The sequence below is a fragment of the Vespula pensylvanica genome, chromosome 8 (assembly GCF_014466175.1).
Source record: "Vespula pensylvanica isolate Volc-1 chromosome 8, ASM1446617v1, whole genome shotgun sequence".
Taxonomy (NCBI): Eukaryota; Metazoa; Arthropoda; class Insecta; order Hymenoptera; family Vespidae; genus Vespula; species Vespula pensylvanica.
In genome coordinates, this window is record NC_057692.1 from 2,004,005 (window position 1) to 2,025,938 (window position 21,934).

The 21,934-nt window shown below is 32.4% G+C and overlaps 1 protein-coding gene and 1 long non-coding RNA gene across 4 annotated transcripts in view; one reads left to right on the plus strand and one right to left on the minus strand.

Moving 5' to 3' along the window:
- The first annotated feature begins 648 nt into the window (after positions 1–648).
- Positions 649–6,457, plus strand: LOC122630887. The gene is made up of 2 exons (XR_006327577.1): positions 649–1,829; positions 5,010–6,457. It is a non-coding gene; the product is annotated as an uncharacterized LOC122630887 (long non-coding RNA).
- Positions 4,841–21,934, minus strand: part of LOC122630876 (histone-lysine N-methyltransferase set1) — a 44,646-nt gene continuing 27,552 nt past the window's right edge. The window contains exons 3-7 of one of the 3 annotated variants that reach the window (XM_043815887.1): positions 7,305–7,439; positions 5,975–6,453; positions 5,577–5,854; positions 4,932–5,471; positions 4,849–4,892 (exon numbers count right to left, since the gene is read on the minus strand). In XM_043815887.1, coding sequence (XP_043671822.1) covers positions 4,969–5,471; positions 5,577–5,854; positions 5,975–6,453; positions 7,305–7,439 — 1,395 coding nt within the window. In that variant the 3' untranslated portion in view covers positions 4,849–4,892; positions 4,932–4,968. Of the gene's footprint in view, positions 4,893–4,931; positions 5,855–5,974; positions 6,454–7,304; positions 7,440–21,934 lie in introns of all 3 variants that reach the window. The other 2 variants (XM_043815886.1, XM_043815885.1) reach the window with 2 other exon arrangements.

Sequence of the window (21,934 nt, forward strand, 5' to 3'; positions counted from 1 at the left end):
ACTCTTGATTTCTCGTTACTTACCGATCAGCGGAAAGATACTCGGCTGGTCGAGTAGCGACTTGAGGCTGTTTTCAACGAGGGTGGGCGAGGAACGGTCCTTGTCGCTCATTTCACGCACTGCGCCAGTAAAAACGTTACTACACACTTATTAGTCTTAAACACGCGCGCACACTCCCGTATAATATATCTCGTGGCCCCCGTGGCTAAGAGAGGAGTATAGGCACCAGCGGTAATATCGTCGATACAACACACACTTACTTATAACTTTCTCGGGTGTGCGGGATAAAGAAGGACGGACAGACGGACACGTTCGGCGCTGGCGGCCGGAGGTGTGCGCGCGAAAGAGAGAGACGGACGGACGGACGGACGGATGGACGGACAGACGGACAGACAGACAGACAGACAGACAGACGGACGGACGGACGGACAGACGGACGAGCGAGCGAGCGAGCGAGCGAACGAGCAGACGGACGGACGGACCGACGAGAGGACGGAGGGAGGTAGAGGTGGTTGGGAGGGAGGGAAAGAGGGAGGGAGGGAGGGAGGGTGGGTGGGCTGCCGGTGCCAGTAGTAATAATGGTAGTGGTAAATGGTGGCTGGTGGTGGGGTAGCGGTAGCGTGCTTGTATCGGCAAGGGGTAGTGGGGTGTTAGCTCTGAGAAGGAGGTGCTGGAGGAGGAGGAGGAGGAGGAGGTGGTGGCGGTAGTAGTGGTAGCGGTGGTGGTGGTGGTGGGGGTGACGGAGGAGGAGGATTTCGTGTGGTATGCGCGAACGAAGGAGTGCAAGAGAGACCGAAACACATGCGAGATAGGGATGAGAGAGAGAGAGAGATAGAGACAGAGAAAGAGAGAGAGAGAGAGAGAAATGATGATAGCGGCCAAGCGCCTGCGTGATGCGCACTAAGCGCTAGCCGAGCTTTAAGGAACGACGGAGAAAGGAGCTCGTTAAAATCAAGGAGATGGAGGAACAGGAGCAGGTTATGGAGGAGCAAACGGAGGAGCTGCAGCTGGAGGAGAAACAAGAAGAAAAGAAGAAACAGGAAGTGTTCGTATTTCTGACGTAGGACGATAAAACGGACAAGCTCTCTCCCGAGGTGACACTCCGAGGAGAATTATAATATAACTTCTCTTCGAGGAAGACAAATGATCAAAACTTATTGACGTGCGACTCCTCGTCCCGAAGGCCGGACTCATCCGAGCGAGCGAGCGAGCGAGCAAGCGAACGAGCGAGCGACCGAACGAACGAACGTCCGAACGTCCGACCGACCGACCGATCGCGGCCCGTTCGAACGCCCTTCGAACTACGTTAAAATAAACGCGGACCTCTTTGGCCCGTGCGCCGGCACGTTGGTTCTACCTCTCCCTCTCCTCTCTACTCTCCTCTACTATGATCTGATCTGATTCTGATCTTCCTCTACTCTGCTGCTCTGCTCTGCTGTCGCCGCTGATGTGCTGCTCCCGCTGCTGTAGCCGCGTAGCTCTAGTTCCCGTACTCTTGAAAATCGATCTAAAAGTAGCTCCCTCCCTGGCGCGATCTCTTCGACGAGCCGCGAACGACCTATCGCGAACTACCTTACCGACCGTCGTCGTATCGGTCGGTACGGTAACGAACGTCGCCTTATGCTTCTTCCTTATCGTTATTACGCGCCTGCGGCCGTTACATACTCGCGTCTCGCTCTCCCATTCCGCACCATCCGTTCTTTTCCATCTTCCTTTTCTTTCTCGTCTCGTTCTCCTGTCGTTCTCATCGTTCTCGTTCTCTTTTGTTTTCATCTTCGATCGAACGACGTCATCTTTCTTTCACGATTCTTCGAATCTTCCGATACAAGGTCAGTCATCCACCTTCTTATTGTTGTATCAATAATAACGATGCCGATAGATTTTTTCACGTTGTTTCTCTCATTATCATTGTTTCCAATATTTCCTCGTTTCGCGTCGATAACAACGATGATATACTTTGTCGATCGTCGCGGAATAATATAATTTATTTTTCGTTTTATAAAGATATAAAATCGATTCGGTTTGTTTTTTTTAACGTACCGCGTTACTGTCAACGAGACGGTTAATACCACACAAGCGCACGCGTATGCACACGCGCGCACGCTACACACACACACGCGCGCGTCGGGTCGTGTTTAACCGGCGAAGAACGATAAACGAATACAAGTACACGAGAGATGGCGATCGACGCGCCATCGATCGAAATTAACGAACTATTTGATTCGAGTCCGCGGATTGCTACCACTAATATTATCCGATTAATCCTTTCTCGTTCGCATGACGCGATAAAATATTGATATATTTCGAACCGTCTCCTTATTCCGCGACGTTTCGTACCGTTTTTGATTCAATTCGATAACTTTTCCATTGTCGTTGCCGCGAATAATGTCGGAACGAAAAGCCGCGCGTCTCAATCGTTTCGGACGCCATGTTGCAAACTGTTTCGTAGCGCTGCTGTACGAGATTAGCTACAACAGATGCTCCGTCTAGCGGTCGATTTCCGAAGCTTTCCTTGTTCAAATTTTTAAATCGTTATATCAACAAAAACCGTTAAAACGTTTCAATTCTTTTTCCTCGTTGTTTCATTCTTTCATTCATTCGTTATTTTAGATTTGTTTCCGTATTTAATTACGTGAAAAAATATTTAAACAAAATCAATTTATCAACAGCAATATTATACAGATATGGATTTGATAAAGTTTTTTACTTATACGATAATTTAATGACTCGATGAAACCGTTGTGTAATCAATAAAAAGGTTAAATAATCGTACTCGACGAAGTATTTCAAAATCAGATGCTTCTCGTTGAGTACTCTCGTATAACGGGTTGCCTTTCGACAGGGACTTTTCTTGTTTTTCTTTCCTTCTTTTTTAAGAGAACGAAGAGGGAGGTATACAAAAAATATATATATATATATATAATTATATTGCGGAGAATTCCATTTTACTATTCAATTAATAAATTCAAATGACAAACGTGAGAACATTAAGATAGAAAAATTCAAAAAAAATAATGTGAACAAAATTATTACAATATATACGCTACACATATGATTTAAATGCTCAATCATTATTAATATCGTCACATCATTTTTCCTAATTACTTGTATCGCATGTATAGTCAATGTAACGCTTTAATAGAGATTTAAACACTTCGTGAACATACATACATACATACATACATACATACATACATACATATATATCCTAATTATAAAATATGGAAGTCGTCGTATGAAATCTCGCATTGTCATATCTTGCACATTTACTTTAAATAAATTCGAAATATACAGATAATTACTTGAACCGAATCAGTGGATTAAGTGCATAAATAAAAAGGAAAAAAAAAGAAGAAAAAAATGTTCAAATTCCCCGCTCTGTTTGCATGCGTCAGAAGGATCAATCGTAATTCGCAAGGAGATCCATTCATAAAAAAAAGTCGAAAAATATAAAAGAAAACTACAGAAAGAGAAACCGAGAAAAACGAAATAAAATACTTCAATAGTACTGGATAATCCTTCCCTCCCAAAAAAAAAAAAAAAAAAGTAAAAGAAAAAGAATAATAATTGTCATCGTAGACTTAATTTGTTTCCCATATAATTGACCGAAACGGACTCGATCAATTTTTATATTTATCATGCCGATGATCAGCTTTTAATTGATATATCATGGTTATCTTACGATTAATAATAATTCTAATAATTCTAAATTGTACACATGCGAAATTCTCGTACAAATTTTCTACAATGACTTTCGAATGATTATTATTATTATTATTATTATTATTATTATTATAATTATTATAATAATTATTATTAATTATTCCCTAAGGATTATACTTTCTTACGTTTTTTTTTTTTTACTTTTATTTTACTTAATTTTTTTCATTTTTTTTTTTTGCTTTTGCAATTTTCCAAAAAAGATTTATGACGCGTGAAATAGAGCATGGAGGTTCTCGAATCTCTTTGGGAAACGGATCGAACATCCGACAAAAATTTTCGACGAAACATCGACAATTAATATCTAATAAATATCTAACAATCGAATTATCAGTTCCACGTTCGATATATCTCCCCGCGCATCTGACTTATCAAGGATTATATTTCCTTCGTAGTTTTATTTTTATATCTATTAGATTATAAATTACGTTTCATTAGGACGAACGGAACCTATGTTTATTTCGTCCTATTAAATATAGGTCACATTAACACCATAATTAGATACACTGTATAAGATTTAACAGCTTGTGTGGCAGTCGAAGTAGTAGTAACATTGCTTGTGTGTGTGTGTGTGTGTAAAGAAAATATATCAATAGAGATATAATATTAATGTTGCGATTGTTCTGGGAATCCAGTCGAAATTTTACACACATACATATATCTGTGTGTGTATCTATTATAATAATAATAATAAAAAAGTATATTTACAGAAACATAAGAAAAGAAATGAGAAAAGCAATTTTTCAAAGAAACTATCTATCTATTAATCAATCAATCAATCAATCAATCAATCAATCAATCTATCTATCTATCTACCTATTTCTATTTCTATCTCTACCTCTACTCTATCCCTATCCCTATCTTTATCTATCTTTCTTTCTTTCTTTCTTAAGCACAACAATCTAAGTAATTTAATTAAAAGCAAATGTTACACCTAATAATAATTTTACATTTAAATAGATTTAAATCACTTTTCAAAGAAATAGTCTCTCTCTCTCTCCCCCCTCTATCTCTCACTCCCTCTCTCTTTCTCTAACAAAACAGGCCAATTACTTTACAAAAAGAAAAGAGAAAAAAATATAGAAAAAAAAGAGAGAGAGAGAGAGAAAAAAAGACACACAAATAAAAATTGTACACCTAAGTCATAAATCGATCTAAAGAAAGAAAGAAAAAAAAAGAGAGAGAGAGAGAGAGAGAGAGAGAGAGAGAGAGAGAGAGAGAGAGAGAGAGAGAAAGAAAAAAAAAATCTTAAACCCAAACGCTTAAAGATTCGTTATTGGTTTGTGCAGTTGGAAAGTTCGCGGCACTACTGTGCCGTTTGATAAGCGCCTGTATCTCATTGGCTGTGGAGGACCATCGTCTGCGAGGAACCTTTTGTATTGGGATCTCTGGTAATCCAACCTCCGTGTGACAACCCTTGATAGATGTGATCGGTGACGTTGGTAAACCGACCTCTTGAAAAGAGCTCATCGATGAGAATCCACTTTCGTCCTCGGCGCTGCTCACGCTATTGGCTAATTTGGCTCTGACAGCTCTAACCATGAGATCGCTTATACCGTTAATACCTTTTTTCTCTAATCGTTTGGTACATTTGATAGGAGTCGAGGTAACATTTCCATTAGTATTACATACGTGTTCACGAGTTTCTTCTAACGCGTTATCACGACTGGAAACAATAATCTGTTCTTCCTCTTCCGTGGTTTTACTGCTAGCCGAATTATATGACGTAGCATCTACCGACGTTCTAACACCTGGCAACAAATTCTGTAGATTACGATTTACATCCGTGTTACACGAGTTCAATTTCAATTGGCAAATATCTCGGCTATCAAACTGTAAACAATTCGACTCGTTACCAAGTTCACGTTCACGTTCATGATCACGGACACGTTCTTGTTCACTATCACCAATACAATTTTCATAATTGTCCTCTTGTACCATCGACGTGTTTACGAAATTATCTCTTTGGGACAAGGAAGAACTATCCTGACGGTGATGATGGTGATGATGGTGGTGATGGTGATGATGATGGTTGTTGGTAGGTGACGGTGATATTCCACTGTCCTCGAACGGTGACATTCTTGATAAATCTGGTTCTCTCATCGCTAATAAGGATTGTACCGTTCTCATCAACCTACAAATTATATTTATATATATACATATATAGATATGTGTACGTGTATATTTAATTTGTAATTCGTTAAAACGATATAACACAAGTGATCAACGAATGATCAATATAAATCGTTTATACCTAAAAGCTTCTTGGGACAATTTTTCCGGTGGCACGTCGTCGGGATTCAATTCCATTTGTTTTGGTTTCGTATATGTAACACCATCGGCCATCTTTTTTTCTTCCTGATAAGATTGCTCACGGCACGGTGGTGGTTGTGTATTGTTATCGGTACAGGTATTCTGATTACGGCGTAACACAGACCACGTGAATTCGCGGAAAGCAGAACCACCTGATATCTGATTTACGGATTTGGCTCTTGTAAAACGGGATGATCCGGATGACGACGATGAATTTGTCGAATTGCCACGATTCGGTGAACAATCGGTCGTAGTCGTCGTATCGACTGCATGAACGCTACGACTACGTGGTACACGAGCATTATTCTTGTCCTTGGAATTGTTCTTCTCGTGAAGAATAATCAGGCTCTTGTGGGCTCGGTCTAAGAAACGTGCCACTTCTTCCATCAGCGATCGATACATTTGCTTGTTTGACTCGATCTATCGTGATAATGAAAAAGAAAAAGAAACGATATAAATTTGTTACATTGTTATATACGTGTCTTTTTGTTTTGTTTGAGGAATAAAATTATCATATGACATTCGTTGAATTTTTATCTCGTTTTTTTTTTTTTTTTGTAACTCTTATGATCTACGTTAAAAGAGAAAAATAAGTAAATAAATAAATAAATAAAAAGAATGGAAAGAAAAAACTAATTACGAGATTGGAAATTTTCTATCAATTTTCACATTTACCTTTTGATCTATATTCATTTTGAGAAAAAAAAAAAAAGCAAAAATTAAAAAGAAATTATTGAATTATGTGTTTGACTCGATCGATTACCAACATGCAAATCTCTACAATTCTCGTATTAAAATATTTTGTATTAAAAAGAATAAAATATGAAAAAAAAAAAAAAATAAACAGAAAGATTACGAAATAGATTGAGCTTAATGATACTCGTGAGAACGTGGAAGACATGGGACGATAAGGATAAGACACGAATTTAATACCGGAACGCGAAATCAGGTTTGAACGAGGAAGGAAAGACGAGAGGGAAATCCGATTAACTGGCACTGTGTATTGGGTGAGAGTTGTACCGGTTACAACTTACAACAAGTCGATATCGTATAATCGGAGCAAGGTGAACCAGTTTTGTTGGAAATGTTATCAATCCTGTTGGCACGTGACTTCTCAAACATTTTCAACTGATGATGATAATAATAAAAATAATAATAACGATGATGACGATGATAATTATAATAATGATAATGATGGTGATGAGGACGACAATAATAATGATAATGATGATGATGATGATGATGATGATGATGATGATGACAATAATTACCTGTTTAAGTTGCCACTGAAGCGTCTCAATTTGAGTCTGAAGAAAAACGTTGTCGATCACTTGGACGTGCGGCACTTGATTTAATGCTAATGCGTTCTGTAATTTTCTATTATCTTCCTTCAACGATTGGCATTCCTGCAAAGAAAAAAAAAAAGGAAAGAAAAATGTGAGAGGGGAAAAATTATTTAGTTATTACGCGTAACAGTTTTGTTAATATGATAAAATAAAATAAAATGAAATAAAAAATAGGAATAATTTTTATCTATCTATATTTTATCATTATTAAATATGACAATCGTATAAAATTATTATATAAAATATAATCAGACGTGTAAACGGATATCTATTATGTAAAAATAAATATTATGTATGTATATATATATATATATTTTATGTATGTATGTATATGTATTTTTTTTCTATTAATCACATTTTATTAATCATTTTGTTATATATTAAATCTTATATTTGTTCATTATTATATAAAATTATTATACAATATACATACATACATAGATACATAAATAAATAAATAAATAAATAAATAAATAAATAAATAAATCTATATATATAAAAAAATTATAAATGAATATATCAGATATAAAAATAAATATTATACCAACATATATATATATATATATATATTATTCATGAAACAAATTATACAATTAATTTAATTATATAATTAAATAATTAATTATATAATCAAATGTTAAATTCCGTTTGTTTATTCGGCACATCCTATACGTAATAAAGTTCAAGATTGAAACGTCTCGATAACTACTACAGAGTAATATCTCCTTGCAAAATGTTCTTGTCTGAGATGAGATGAGATGATCGAGTTAAACTTGGTCCAGGAAGGATGCTGTTACAAGTTACTAGCAAGACAAGAATTTACGATCGCACGAACGAATCCGACTCGTGCGAGCACGAGTTAATCGGTATGGATTCTTCGTTCATGATCTCTCTCTTCTTTCTCTTTCTCTCTCTCTATTTATCTATCTTTTTCTCTCTTACAATCCTTACGACAAACTCAGGGCAAAACTTTCTCACGATTCGAGATTAAAGAAATTATTTTTTTTCTCTTTCTTTCTCTTTCTCTCTCTCTCTCTCTCTCTCTCTCTCTCTCTCTCTCTTTATCTTTATCTTTCTCTTTCTCTTTCTCTCTAATTCTATCTCTATCTCTATTTCACTTTGGAGCAAGGATGCATTCCATGAATACATTGACGTTTTACGAGCTACCAATCATCAGTCGATTCCGTATTCCTTAATTTATTACTTAACTATCATCACGAAATGAATAATTAATTATCATTTAATGTCAAAGGTCGTAGAATCTTTTTTTTTTTCTTTTTCTTTCTCTTTCAACATTTCGCACGTGTAATGTAGATTTCAAAATCGATTTCTCGATCGAACGAACGAATGTATATCTTGGTTAATCTTCTCTCTCTTCTTCCTTTTCATATTCTTTTCTTCTTCTTTTCTTCTTTTTGCAAATGCATAATTACTGGAAATAGGGCAAAGTTTAATTTTGAGAGAGATACGAAAAATTTTGCAAATATTTTTTTTTTGCTCAATTTTTATTTCAACTCATCGATCGAAAAAAAAATGAACAAGAAAAAGAAAAAAGATGCTTTGATCCTATCAACTTTCTTCGACCTCCTTTTAATCTCCTTTTTTTTCCTTTTTCATAATTAAATAATTATTAAAAATTATTACATTTCAAATACTGTTATTTAAATAAACGAAGTTTCGAATTTTTTCTTTAACAATGATGATGATGATGATGATGATGATAATAATAAATAATAAATAATAAATAATAAATAAATAAATAAAATAATAATAATAATAATAATAATAATAATAAAGGAAGGAAAAGAAAAAAGAAAATTAAAAATCAAATACTCAATTATCGTCAATTATCATCAATTAGATAATTGATACAAAGAATAAAATGAATTCTAAGAAATTAATTTGCAAAACCGACAGAGTAATTTCTAAATAAATATATACTTATCACAAATATATACGCACATAACCACTCAGAAATACATATATATATATATATGTATATATATATATACACATACGTACGTACGTACGTACATACATGTATGTATAAATATGTATGATTAAAGAAGAGAAGAAATCATAAAATGAAGAAAGATCGATGATATCCTAGCGGTATGAAGACGTAAAGAAGCGACCGTATATAAATAATACTCTTCTAATCATAGGATATACGATATATCTCTCGTAATGCACTTTTATACACGCGTACACATGCATATATACATATATCATACGTACATACATACGTATACATATTTATTTATGTATATATGTGGATATGTGCGATGCATATAAGAAACGATATTAACGTGTGGTAGTTGAGACGGTCGAAGAAGAAAGTTTAAAGTCAGTTTTAGTCTTTCGAAGAGAACTGTCCATTAAACGATAATGTAAGGCACTGTTCTAAATCATAGGTCTGTTTCATAACAGACCTATCTACTTACTATATAGTTGTGTGTGTGTGTGTGTTTATGTATGTATGTGTTTATGTGTTAACACAAGAGTAACGTAATGTAATGATATGCATTTCTATACTTCAATAAATTTCGTTTGTTGTTATTCGCAGAAATATGTAAAATTTGTGATCCATATATTTACTTTAAAAATATATATTACATATTAATTTATTAAGTAATAAATTTATTAAAAATTATTGTCGCAAAGAAAAATATTTTAAAAAAATTCTACGAGCCTTCTCTCGATCATGCTAACGTAAATTTTTACTTATTAATATCTATAATATTGTATTAAAAATATTAAAAAGTATATATAAAATAAAAATAAAATCGCGACTAACAAAACTCGTTCTTGTAATTTAAACGATGTTTCTAAATGATTAAAAATTATTATCACGCAAAAATTGTCTGGAACATTCGTCGATCATATTAATTTCAATTTTTATTCATTCGTATCTACCGATATTTAAAAAGAAAAGATATGGATCAATGAAATTTTTTATTTCAAAAAAAGAAATTAAGATAAAAAGATTGATTGAGAAATCAACGAAATCGACATTTACACTTCCTATCAGATCAATTCCGATTTTCTTTCGAAGGATTTGATAATTTCTATTGTTTAAAATCCAACGAGGCATCTCTGACTTTCCCGCTGAAGAGGTTGAATCTTAAATATCGAGCCTTTCACTCCCGGATACGCCCTCGCGAAACGGCGTCAATGAGAAGAGGAGCGGAAAGCTTGTTCAAGAAAACTCATCAATCTAAGATACAATTATATTAGAAACAATATCATCATTATTCTATTCGATTCAAATTCTATTTTTATATTATTAACGAACGCTCTTACTTCACACGAATAAAAGTGAAATACGATTAGAATAGAATTAGACAAAAATCTTATCCCTCATGGCTTTTCTATTTTCTTTTTCTCTTTTTATTTATTATTATTATTATTTCTATTTTACATAAAAAAATATACAATATATATATATATATATATATATATATATAAAGATATTATATTCCATATTAGTAGACAATATGGAATTATGGAAGTAATTAAATCAATTTAATATTTTAATTAAAAAAAGTAAATAAATAAATAAATAAATAACTAAAAATTATATCTAGAGTAAAGTTTCTTTTTTCCTTTTATTTTTACTTTTGCTTTATATAATAATACATTACACATCCTGTATCTTAAAAACAAAATTATATCGCTACAAACAAATTTATATCCCATGATCCAAAGAAATGAATGAGTGAATGAATGAATGAATGAATGAATGAATGAATGAATGAATGAAAAATTCAAGATTACATTTCAACAGATCTTCCATTTTCCTAATATTTTACTTTTTCATTCTTTATCGTCAATAAAAAAAAATTTGAAACAGTACACACACACACACACACACACACACACACACACAATAATTAACTTCTCGATAAAAATTCTCGAATTTATACGCACGTGCTCACGCTCTTACGTTTACAATCGTACAAAAAAAAAAAAAAAAAAAAAAAGAAAATTAATGATAAATGAAAAACGCAAAATTTCGAATAACTCGTGTATGTGTGTTTATAACTTATTACATAGATACACGTAGATTTGTACGATGCCGTTAATATCGGGTTTCACCTCACGTGGGAGATATTCACACGGGAGTGCCGATCAACGACGTGTGTTCTAGCGCGCACACTCTTGACACCGTAGTAGTACTACAAACGATACGGGATTTTCTATAATAGAATTCAGGGCGGCTACACACGTCCAAGACTAATCCAACGATCGTTATATATAATTTAATTACAACGATATTTCCGATCGACTTAAAAGAAATAACGTTAGAATATAAATCGATTATGTAGAGATCGACTAGCCAATTATTTCTTTTCTTTTTTTTTTCCATTAACGATTAAATGTCGTCGTTGTTTTCTTTCTCTTTATCTTCGATTTCATTGAACCGAATAAGAAAATTAGAATCAGATCGAAATTAAATTCAAATGGATCTAGAACGAGATCTTAATTATGTTTTTTTTTTTTTTTTAAATCGTAAATACGTAATTGTATGATATTATCAATCCAATCAAATCTTTATGAAAAATATTCCATTAAATTTCGACTATATAGACACAGACACGTGCACACATACGAACACATATGTATACGTTTCATCCAACTACGGTCTAATTTTTTTCCCGGTCTAATAAAATTTCTAAAAGATATCAGAACAAAACAGAAAAGAAATGTTATAATCCAATAGATAATCAATAATCTGAACAAAATGAAAAAATGCAATTGTCGTTGAATAATATTTTACAAAGTACGACGAACCAAGCAAATTTTTTTTTTTTCTAATCACATCAGATGTTCTCTACAAAAAAGAGAATGGGTAGAGTTAGGTCGGACAAATAGTTCATTAGACAATCTAATCAGAGCTATTAGATCATCTAATCAGAATTGTTAATTATGTGCAATAAGGAAAACGCAAGGAAACATTGGCAATGAAAATGAATATTGAAAACGAACAACCTATCGACGTTTTAGAGATTCTTCATTTTTGTATTACCATAATTAAACGTAAAGAGAAAAAAAAAATGTAGAAAAATAGTAACGAAATATTTACGTACGTGTGTTTCACGTAGGTACAATAGTTAAAAAGAACTTCGGGACACAACAAACGTTGAAGGATCTTGAGTGAACACGTGAAAGATTTCTTTCTGACATTTCCATACAATAGCGGGGAAAAAGAGCTCAGGAGTTGCGAGATATCCGGTGATGGTCCGCGAATGATAACGGATAGTTCGTCAGGATCTAAACGCAACGTCCGAAGGATGTCGAAAGAATCTTTATTTCTTTGTTTTTTTTTCTTTTTCCGATTTATTTCCCCCCTATTTTCTCTATTTTTTCTTCTATATTTAACTTATCTACACTCCTACGTTTATTCCGGCTAAAAAAATATTTTTTCTTTTCAAAGACGATTCGAAAGAATAATGAAATTCAATGACATTGAATTCGTACGTGCGTACTTAAAAATGTGTCGTATAAATATCGCATAGATTGACAAAATTTGATAATTTCTTTTTTTTTTTTTCGAACATACGTCTTTGAAGATCGTGTTGGAATTTAAAAAAGAAATTTTTTTTTTTTTTCTTAAAGAATTATTTCGAACTGATTAACTTTGTCTATATTAAATTAAAAAAAAAAAAAAATGTATATACATAAGCTTAGGACGAATCGTAGAAACGATTAAAAAAATACGATTTTTTAATAAATCAATTCGTATTGATTGACCCTTTTTATATTAGATTTTTAGAAATATGTAAGAATAATAGATACACTTGCAAAATTAAAAAAATAGAATATATATGTGCGGGTGTGTATGATAAAAAAAAAAATTATATAATTTTTACATCCCAATTATTGCATATATGAAAAAGGAATTTTATCAAAGACCATCGGGGAAATATACGTATCATTATAAAATACTCACGGCTCTTATTTTCACGGACTTGTGTCGTACTAAACGCATTTGCGACAGAAAGTGGAGCAACGCTTTCCAAGTTCAGAGGATCTCGCACGGTCGAATCGTTTCGCGTGATACCATAAAGAAAGAAACCAATCTCGATTTGATCTTGGAAATTTTCTATCTCGAATCATTAGAAAGAAATAAAAACGAATCTTATCTACGAATCTCATCTTATTTTGTCACTCAAAAAAAAAATATTTAAAAAAAAAAAAAGGAAAAAAATCCAAATTGAAAACGAAATTCTTTTATGGAACTTACCTTTTTCTGAATGAAAATTTCAAAATTTTTAATCGACTTTTCCATTAAAAAAAAAAAAAAAAAAAAAAAAAACAATTATCGAAACTTACGTTTAAAATAATTTTTTTTCAAACGAAAAGAATTTTTAATGATTTGCATAATTAAAAAAAAAAATAATAATAATAATAACCATTAAAATTTTCGTTGTCAATTTGTACGACGTTTGTCTTTTTTTTTGTATAAATATATTAACATTAATCTTTTTGTTCAATTTTGATATGATACACGATCGTACCAACGAAAGTAAATCAATCGTCTTATCGAAACGAAAATGTAAGTGTATATATATATATATATATATAAAAAAAAAAAGTACTTAAAGAAAAGATATCTTCGAGAAACTGTTTATACGTAAAAGGTTGAATTTCTACAGAAATACTGAAATTTTCAGCGACGAGCCAAAGCGGATGGGGTTTCGCATGGTCGCTCAGCCTGAACCGTCCACCGACTGAATACTATAGTGACGTCACCCGATACGGTCACTGCCTGAATTATTCAGTATTTCTTCGTTTCCGAAGGCAACAAACCGCACGAAAACTCGGCAAGAAAGCTCTCCTTGACGTCGTGAGTCCGTTAGATCTTTAGACAAGACAAGGACAATTCTTTTTATGTATAATAATATGTATCAAAGGATACGGAAGAAGAAGAAATAGTAGTAGTAGAAGAAGAAGTAGAAGAAGAAGAAGTCAAATCCCTTTTAACCTCTCTCTTTCACACACACACTCATACACGCTCTTCCCCTCTCACTCTCCCACTCTCTGTGTTTATAGTATATTACCTAAGAGTAGAACATCGTAATCGTGAAACTTGAAATAAAATTGAAGAAAGAAGAGAAGTGAAAAGTCATTGAACGAGGAGTCATCGTCGGTGAACGTAACAATGAAAGCGACCGTGGTTCCTTTGCCAAGTTAAATCACGAGAAAATTTCATCCACATACGAGCACATACACACGCACGAATGCATGCACACGCATAGATATATATATATATATATAGATATAGATATAGATACAAGCATAGACAAATAGTCACAAACAAGAATAATTCATCACGAGTATATAGCCTTTCACATCGTCCTGCGAACACGTACGTATATACATGTATGCATTTAAGAAAAATTAAAAAAAAAAAAAAAGAAAAGAAAAGAAAACGAAGAGAAAAAGAAAGAGAAATAGAAAACGAAAAGAAATTTTATACAAGAGGATCAAGATCCTTTCTAACGAGACACCTGTAATAATAATCGTAATAATTAATAATATCCCGCGTGCACGCGTACATATACGTAGGAATAATTCATTACGAATATATTCTTTCACATTGTCCCGTTGTAAGGATACATAAAAGATGTGAAAAAAGAAAAGGAACGAAAAAGTTTATATATATATAAAAAAAAAAAAAAAATGTTCAGATCCTTTCTCACGGAATCATCAAATGAAATAATAATTGTAATAATTAATAATCGCGCGCGTATAACCATATGCACGCATAAACATACAAAGAGAGAGAGAGAGAGAGAGAGAGAGAGAGAGAGAGAGAGAGAGAAAGAAAGAGAGAGACGAATATAATAATAATTCATCAGCAATATAGCCTTTCACATTATCCTGTGAACTTACATATGCACTTAATAAAAATGAAGATAAAAGATTTATACAAAAGGATCAAGATCCTTTCTAACGAGCCACGTACAATAATAGTCGTAATAATTAATAATTCCACACACGCACACGCATACACATAGAAACACGTACAATCACAAACACGCATGTAAGAATAATTCACTACGGATATAGCTTTTGAAATTGTCCTGTTAGGATACACGCTGTATGTATATAATACTTGATAAAAATTATTAAGAAAATGAAATAAAAGCAAAATTTATACGAAAGAAAAGAATCGATATCCTTTCTCACGAATCTATATAATAATAATAATCGTAATAATTAATAATAAAAGGTGATGTATAAACAGGAGTAAAGAATGATTGAATCATTCGAAGAAATAACAGATAAAAGTTTTAACGTAGGCGTATTAAGCTTGTACTGCTAATCGAAAGAGATCTTTCGTAATGAAAAAGAGTAAGACATGTTCCTGATCTGACAGGATTTCGATTTAATTTCCTTTTTCTCTTTTCTTTCTCTCTTTAATATCGAAACGTCGATTTATTGATCGGCACGGATCTAAGAAAAAAAAAAGTAAAATAACTATAATAAAAATAAGTTATAAAAAAATTAAAATAAAACAAAACAAAAGAAACGAAAGGAGCAATATTGACACCCACGTATTTAAAAAAAAAACATTTTAATAATTATAATAAAAAGAAATAATAAAAAAGAAATTAAAATAAAATAAAATAAAATAAAAGAGACGAAAGGAGCAATCTTGGATGCTGAGTGATCTCATTTACTTCGACTTTTCGTTCGAGAGATTATCTTTGAGTGGTTGCATAATCTTCGGTGGTAACTTTGTAAGAAATCATTCTCTCCCCCCCCCTCTCTCTGCTTTTTCCTGTCTCTCTCTTTCCTACTTTCTTTCGTTCTTTTTCTTTCTAAGAAAGAGAGATAGATATAAATGGCAATCGGTAACGATATCTTTTCTCACAACGATCTTACTTCTCCTTCTTCGATCTCTTTCGAGTCTTTCGTTCGTATCTTACAATCGATCTATCGATCGATCGAAGGATCGTTAAGTTAGAGGCTAGTCGATCGTGTCTGGCAAGCTGTTTTACGTAAGATTTTATACCTCTCAGAGAATGAGAGAGAAAGAGAAAAAAATTAACTCTCTCGACGTGGCTATGCATTTTCGAACGTTGAGTAATCCATACGACGGTTATAAATCGTTTCTAAAGAAAACATTTGAAATTCATGTTAAATAATTAATCATTTATCAAAAAGAAAAGTAAATAAATAAATAAATAAATAAATGAATGAATGAATGAATGAATAGATATGTTGAAATATTTCGTCTCTTTTTTTCTTTTGTTCATACATACTGAAAGAACTATAGTGATTGACCCGTTGTGACCTCGTTGGTAAAAACGTTGGAATAAAAAAGATCTATGAATAATGGCCGATCAACTCGTGTGAAAAAAAATTAGAAAACAATTGCGTGAAAAAAATAATATATATATATATATATATATATATATATATATATATATATCAATATGTGTATGTGTGTGTATGTAAAAAAAAAAGGAAAGAAAATAAAATAAAAATAGAAGTCTCTTACAATAATTATTCCATATGTGTCTCAAGGATTTAATATAATAGAAAATAAATGAATTTGTGCGAATTCTTTCGTTAATATAAGTTTTATCAAATAAAATATTAAGAATAGTATTGTAAAAGAAATATTTTAGTCAATTGTTTTCATTTCTCATACTTTTTATTTCTCATAAATATTATTTTCCTTCGCATCGGCTTAATAAATATTGTAATTAAAATGATAACGAGGATACCAATAACTCTCTATAACGAGTCGATATTAATCGAGTGATTATCCTTATTCACTTTCCATTTAAAAGAAAGATAATCTTCAAATGCAGTTATAGCTTATTCTATCTCAATAAATAATGCATAGATATCTCTCTCTCTCTCTCTCTCTCTCTCTCTCTCTCTCTCTCTCTCTCTCTCTCTCTCTCTCTCTCTCTCTCTCTCTCTCTCTCTCTCACTCACTCACTCACTCTGTCTGTCTTTCTCTCTTTTGTTTATTTTACGTTCACGGTCATTAATTTTTATTTCAGAATATGTTTAATTAAGTAACCATAATTTTTAACTAGAACTCGTTATTTTATTTGATTTATTATATATATATATATATAATAATAATAATAATAATAATAATAATAAACTTAATTTTCAATAAGGATAGAAATCGATTGGAAATGCTATTAAATGAATCGTCACGTTCCAAAAGGATAATTTACTTTTATAATGCGTTACGAAATGATATTTTAATTAGTGGTTAATTACGTTTAAGTAACCACGAAGTATTGTAGTGGCAAACTATGAGCGAGTGAGCTAGTAGTGCGCGAGAAGAAAAAAGAGAAGAAAAGAAAGGAAAAAAGAAGAAGAAGAAAAATAAAAAAAATAGAAAGATTAAAGTAAAAAGAGAAAAGATATGCAAGATATGAAAATTAAAATTAAGAAGAAAAGAGAGAGAGAGAGAGAGAGAGAGAGAGAGAGAGAGAGATGTTGTTTGTCTTCAGATGAAAAAAATAAAAAGAAAAAAGAAAAAGAAAAAGAGAGAGAGAGAGAGAGAGAGAGAGAGAGAGAGAGAGAGAGAGAGAGAGAAGGATGCAATAAATGTAGAAGAAAAAGAGATAGAAAGAGGGGGATAAGAGAGAATGCTCGCCCCAAGGCGACGCTTCCAAAATGGCGCGTAGTCGGCTGGGTGAATTTATTTTTGGTGCATTCCAGTCGAATGGCAGAGGAAGGAGGAACCACACACGGACGCAAACTCTCAGACGATCTTTCGCTGAGAATATGTGCTCCTCATCTTGTTGGAATGCCGAAACTCCGTTACTTGCTTCGCCTCCATCGAGTTCTACTTGTATTATTCTTCTACACTCCTCCCTCCTCCCACCATCTTTCTCATTCTCTGTTTCTTCTCTCTTTCTTTCGCTGTATCTGTCGCTCTATCTGTTCGTCTATCCGTCTGTCTGTTCTTCTCTCGTCAATTTTCTTTTTACTTTCTCCCCCCTTTTACTTTCCTTTTTCTTTTTCTTTTTCTTTTTTAAATAAAAACAAAGCTAAAGAAAACAAAGCAAAACACGCTGTGGAAGAATTCTGTCGTCTACTCCGAGTTCCCATCAAGGGTGAAAAGAGCCAATTTGTTTGTCCCTACGAGTTTAACCATAATGATGTATTATTTCTATGAAATGATTGATCGTTCGATTCTAATATTCACGTGTGTCAATATTATGAATATACGGAGTATAAAAATATTAAGAGTATATATATATATATATTTTTCTACGTATATTATGAATATGTACATACATATTATGAATGTAACGTATGTATATATTTCTCCAAAGATTTGCATAAACCTTTGTGTGAATTATAGAAAACAAATAACGAAATCATTGCATATACGAACACATACGTCTATAAATGATCTCGTTAAATCACGTGCGAATGAATTAATAAAAGAAAACAGGAGAAAACAATAAGTATATAAATAAATAAATAATTTAACGATAAAAATCTCACGTTCGGTTATAATTGTTCTTTCACTGCACGTGTTCACGCGTGAACAATGATAACGGGTTGAGAAAGAGAGAGAAAAAAAAGACGCACATTTCCTTCGGTCAATGGTAATAATAATGATGATGATGATGAGAACAACAACAACAACAACAACAACAATAACAACGATGACAAAGACGAAGACGATGTCGTACGTAGCACGTTGTCTCGTAAATGCTAATAACTTGGCTCGAGACGAGCGCGTGCCACCGTGGAAAATAAAAATGGAAGTGGTTGGAAGAGTGGGAGGTGACTCACGACGCATCACTACCACTATCATCATCATCATCGTCGTCGTCATCATCGTTGTCGTCGTCGTCGTCGTCATCGTCATCTTCAAGCATGATTTGTATTCAGTTTTAGCGCCGGCGCTACATCTCATTGTTTCCTTAGAAATCGCATTGTTTATGTGTATATTCGTGCATGTGTGTATGTATGTGTGCATGCATAAATGTGCATACGTGTGTATAAATGCACAATCAATTCGTATGTCTTTCCCTTTGACGATTTTTTTCTTTTATTCTTTTTTTTTTCCTTTTCTTTTTTATTGTCCCTTCGATAAGACGTGACACAGATGATTAAAAAGTTACGTATGTTTGGTAGATAGTAGGTACGTTCCGTGAAACAGAGAATTAACATTTCTTTTATTCTTCCTTTCTTTCTATTTCTTCTTTTTCTTTTTTTTTTTATGTTTAAAAAGACATCTCGCAATTATCTTTTCGTAGTATCGTTTCTCTCATGGAACTTAATAATTATTGTGCTGCACATGTATGTATTTACGTTAGCAAAAAAAGAAAAAAAAAATGGGAAATTCTTTTAAAAGATCTTTCGCATTTGTATCCTTCATACATTAGATTTACGTAATTTAATAATAGATATATCTAAATGTATTTACATACGTTTATATATGTATACAATTTAATAACAAAAACAAAAAAAGAAGAAAAAGAAAAGAAAAAATGTCGAGCGATTTAATGATCAAATTAATTAATTTTTGATTCGTACATATGAAGATGACTTGTCAAATGATTCTAATAAAAAAATAATAATTAAAAAAAAAAAAAGAAAAGAAAAGAGATACTTGGGAATTAAAACTATATTATGTAGAACTGTATAAAAATTGTATTACGAAAAATCGGAGATCGAATTCATTGACTTTCGATTTGTATGTAAAGGTGAACTTGTAAAATAATAATAATAAAAAAAAAAGAAGAGAGAGAAAGAGAGAGAAAGAAAGGAAACAGAAAGTGAGAGAGAGAGAGAGAGATAGAAAGAGAGAGTTCACTGACAGAGATATGAATTCAGCGAATGTTACCCCATATAGCGGCGCTTCGTGGTCGTACCGAAACACGTCTTCTGAAAATAGCGCAAGCTTTACGAATAATTTTGCCTCCCTTCGCCATTCATAAGAGAAACCCGACCGATGTCGACATCCTCTCGTCGTCGTTAGTTGCTACTGTCGCGTGTAAGTTTCCAGACAATCGAAGAGTGAAAGAAACGAAGGAGAAAGAGAGAGGGAGGAGGGGGAGAGAGAGAGAGAGAGAGAGAAAGTATCAATAACTAACGTAAGAAGTGACATTTAAAAAAAAAAAAAAAATAAAACAAAATGAAATAAAATAAAGCTGACAGTGATTTCGTCATTCTTCGTCTTACGTCTACGTCGGACATCTGTTGGCGAAGAGATAAGTGGAACACGAAAAATAAAAGAAGTAATGAGCACACTAGACAAATTGATAGACGGATCATAATTTTTAAAAGTCTTGAAAACTTCCATAAAATTTCGTTCATTTTCCTTTCTCATTTTTAAAACGATATTGAAAAAAAAAAAAAATAAATAAATAAATAAAATAAAATAAAGAAAAGAAAAGAAATATAATTTTAATTAAATCTCGAATCGATCGATATATCGTTGACGATGATCTTTCGTTATATCGAAATTTTTTTTTTTTTAAATATCCTTTCTATAAATATGAAAAGTGTTGATTTCGATTGAAAATACAAAATAAAAAGGAGAAAAAGAAATAAGAAAAATAGGAAGAGCGGTAACACGAGTGTCGTTCACCTAAGCTATTGCGTATGCAATTATGCGAACATTCATAATTACGATTAGCGTGTAGTATATTTAGAGTAGTAATTAATTCTAATTCTCATAGGAGCATGGCATTGAGTATATTTCTCTCTCTGTCTCTCTCTCTCTCTATCTATCTATCTATCTATCTCTTTCTCTCTCTCTTATTGTTAGCCTTGAGCCTGTTACATGAACGCAAGAAGGATCGAGCAACGATCTATCTATCCATCTATTTATCTATCTCCCTTCGAAACTAGAATGACATCGATGATTCACTCGATTCGTCCAGGGATCGATCGATCAACGGATGCACGCATGAGCGCCAATCAGAGCGTGGATTCAAACACTAAGAGATCCCACTTCATTTTCCAATTGCATCGATTACATTTATTGCCAGAAATTTTCTAATGTTAATCATTTTTTTTATTTTATTTTTTATCATTCTTTTTGTCCCTACCAATAATCCGACGTTCGAATTTCGCTCGTTTTTATATATCATTGAATATTAACACTTTTCGTTTTAATTTTCTTTCATAATTTCAAGAATATTATTTCTTTTCTTCTTTCTTTCCTTTTTTTTTTTTTTTTTGGTAAAATTAATTTTCAATTTATTGAAATATCGATATTATATTTTATTTTATTATATTATATTATATATGTAATTAAATAATATCGGGCATTTAAATCTATATTATATTATCCTTTTCGAGAATTAATTATTAAATTAATTAATATCAAAGTTGAAACTATATTCCATTATATATATATATATATATATATATATATATATATATATATATATATATGAAATCAACATTTTTTAAATCTAAATATCAATTATTTTTATGGATCAGATTACTTTCATACATACATATAATGTTAAAAGTTCCACCTTATATAATTTCTTTCTCTCTTTCTCTCTCTCTCTCTCTCTCTCTCTCTCTCTCTCTCT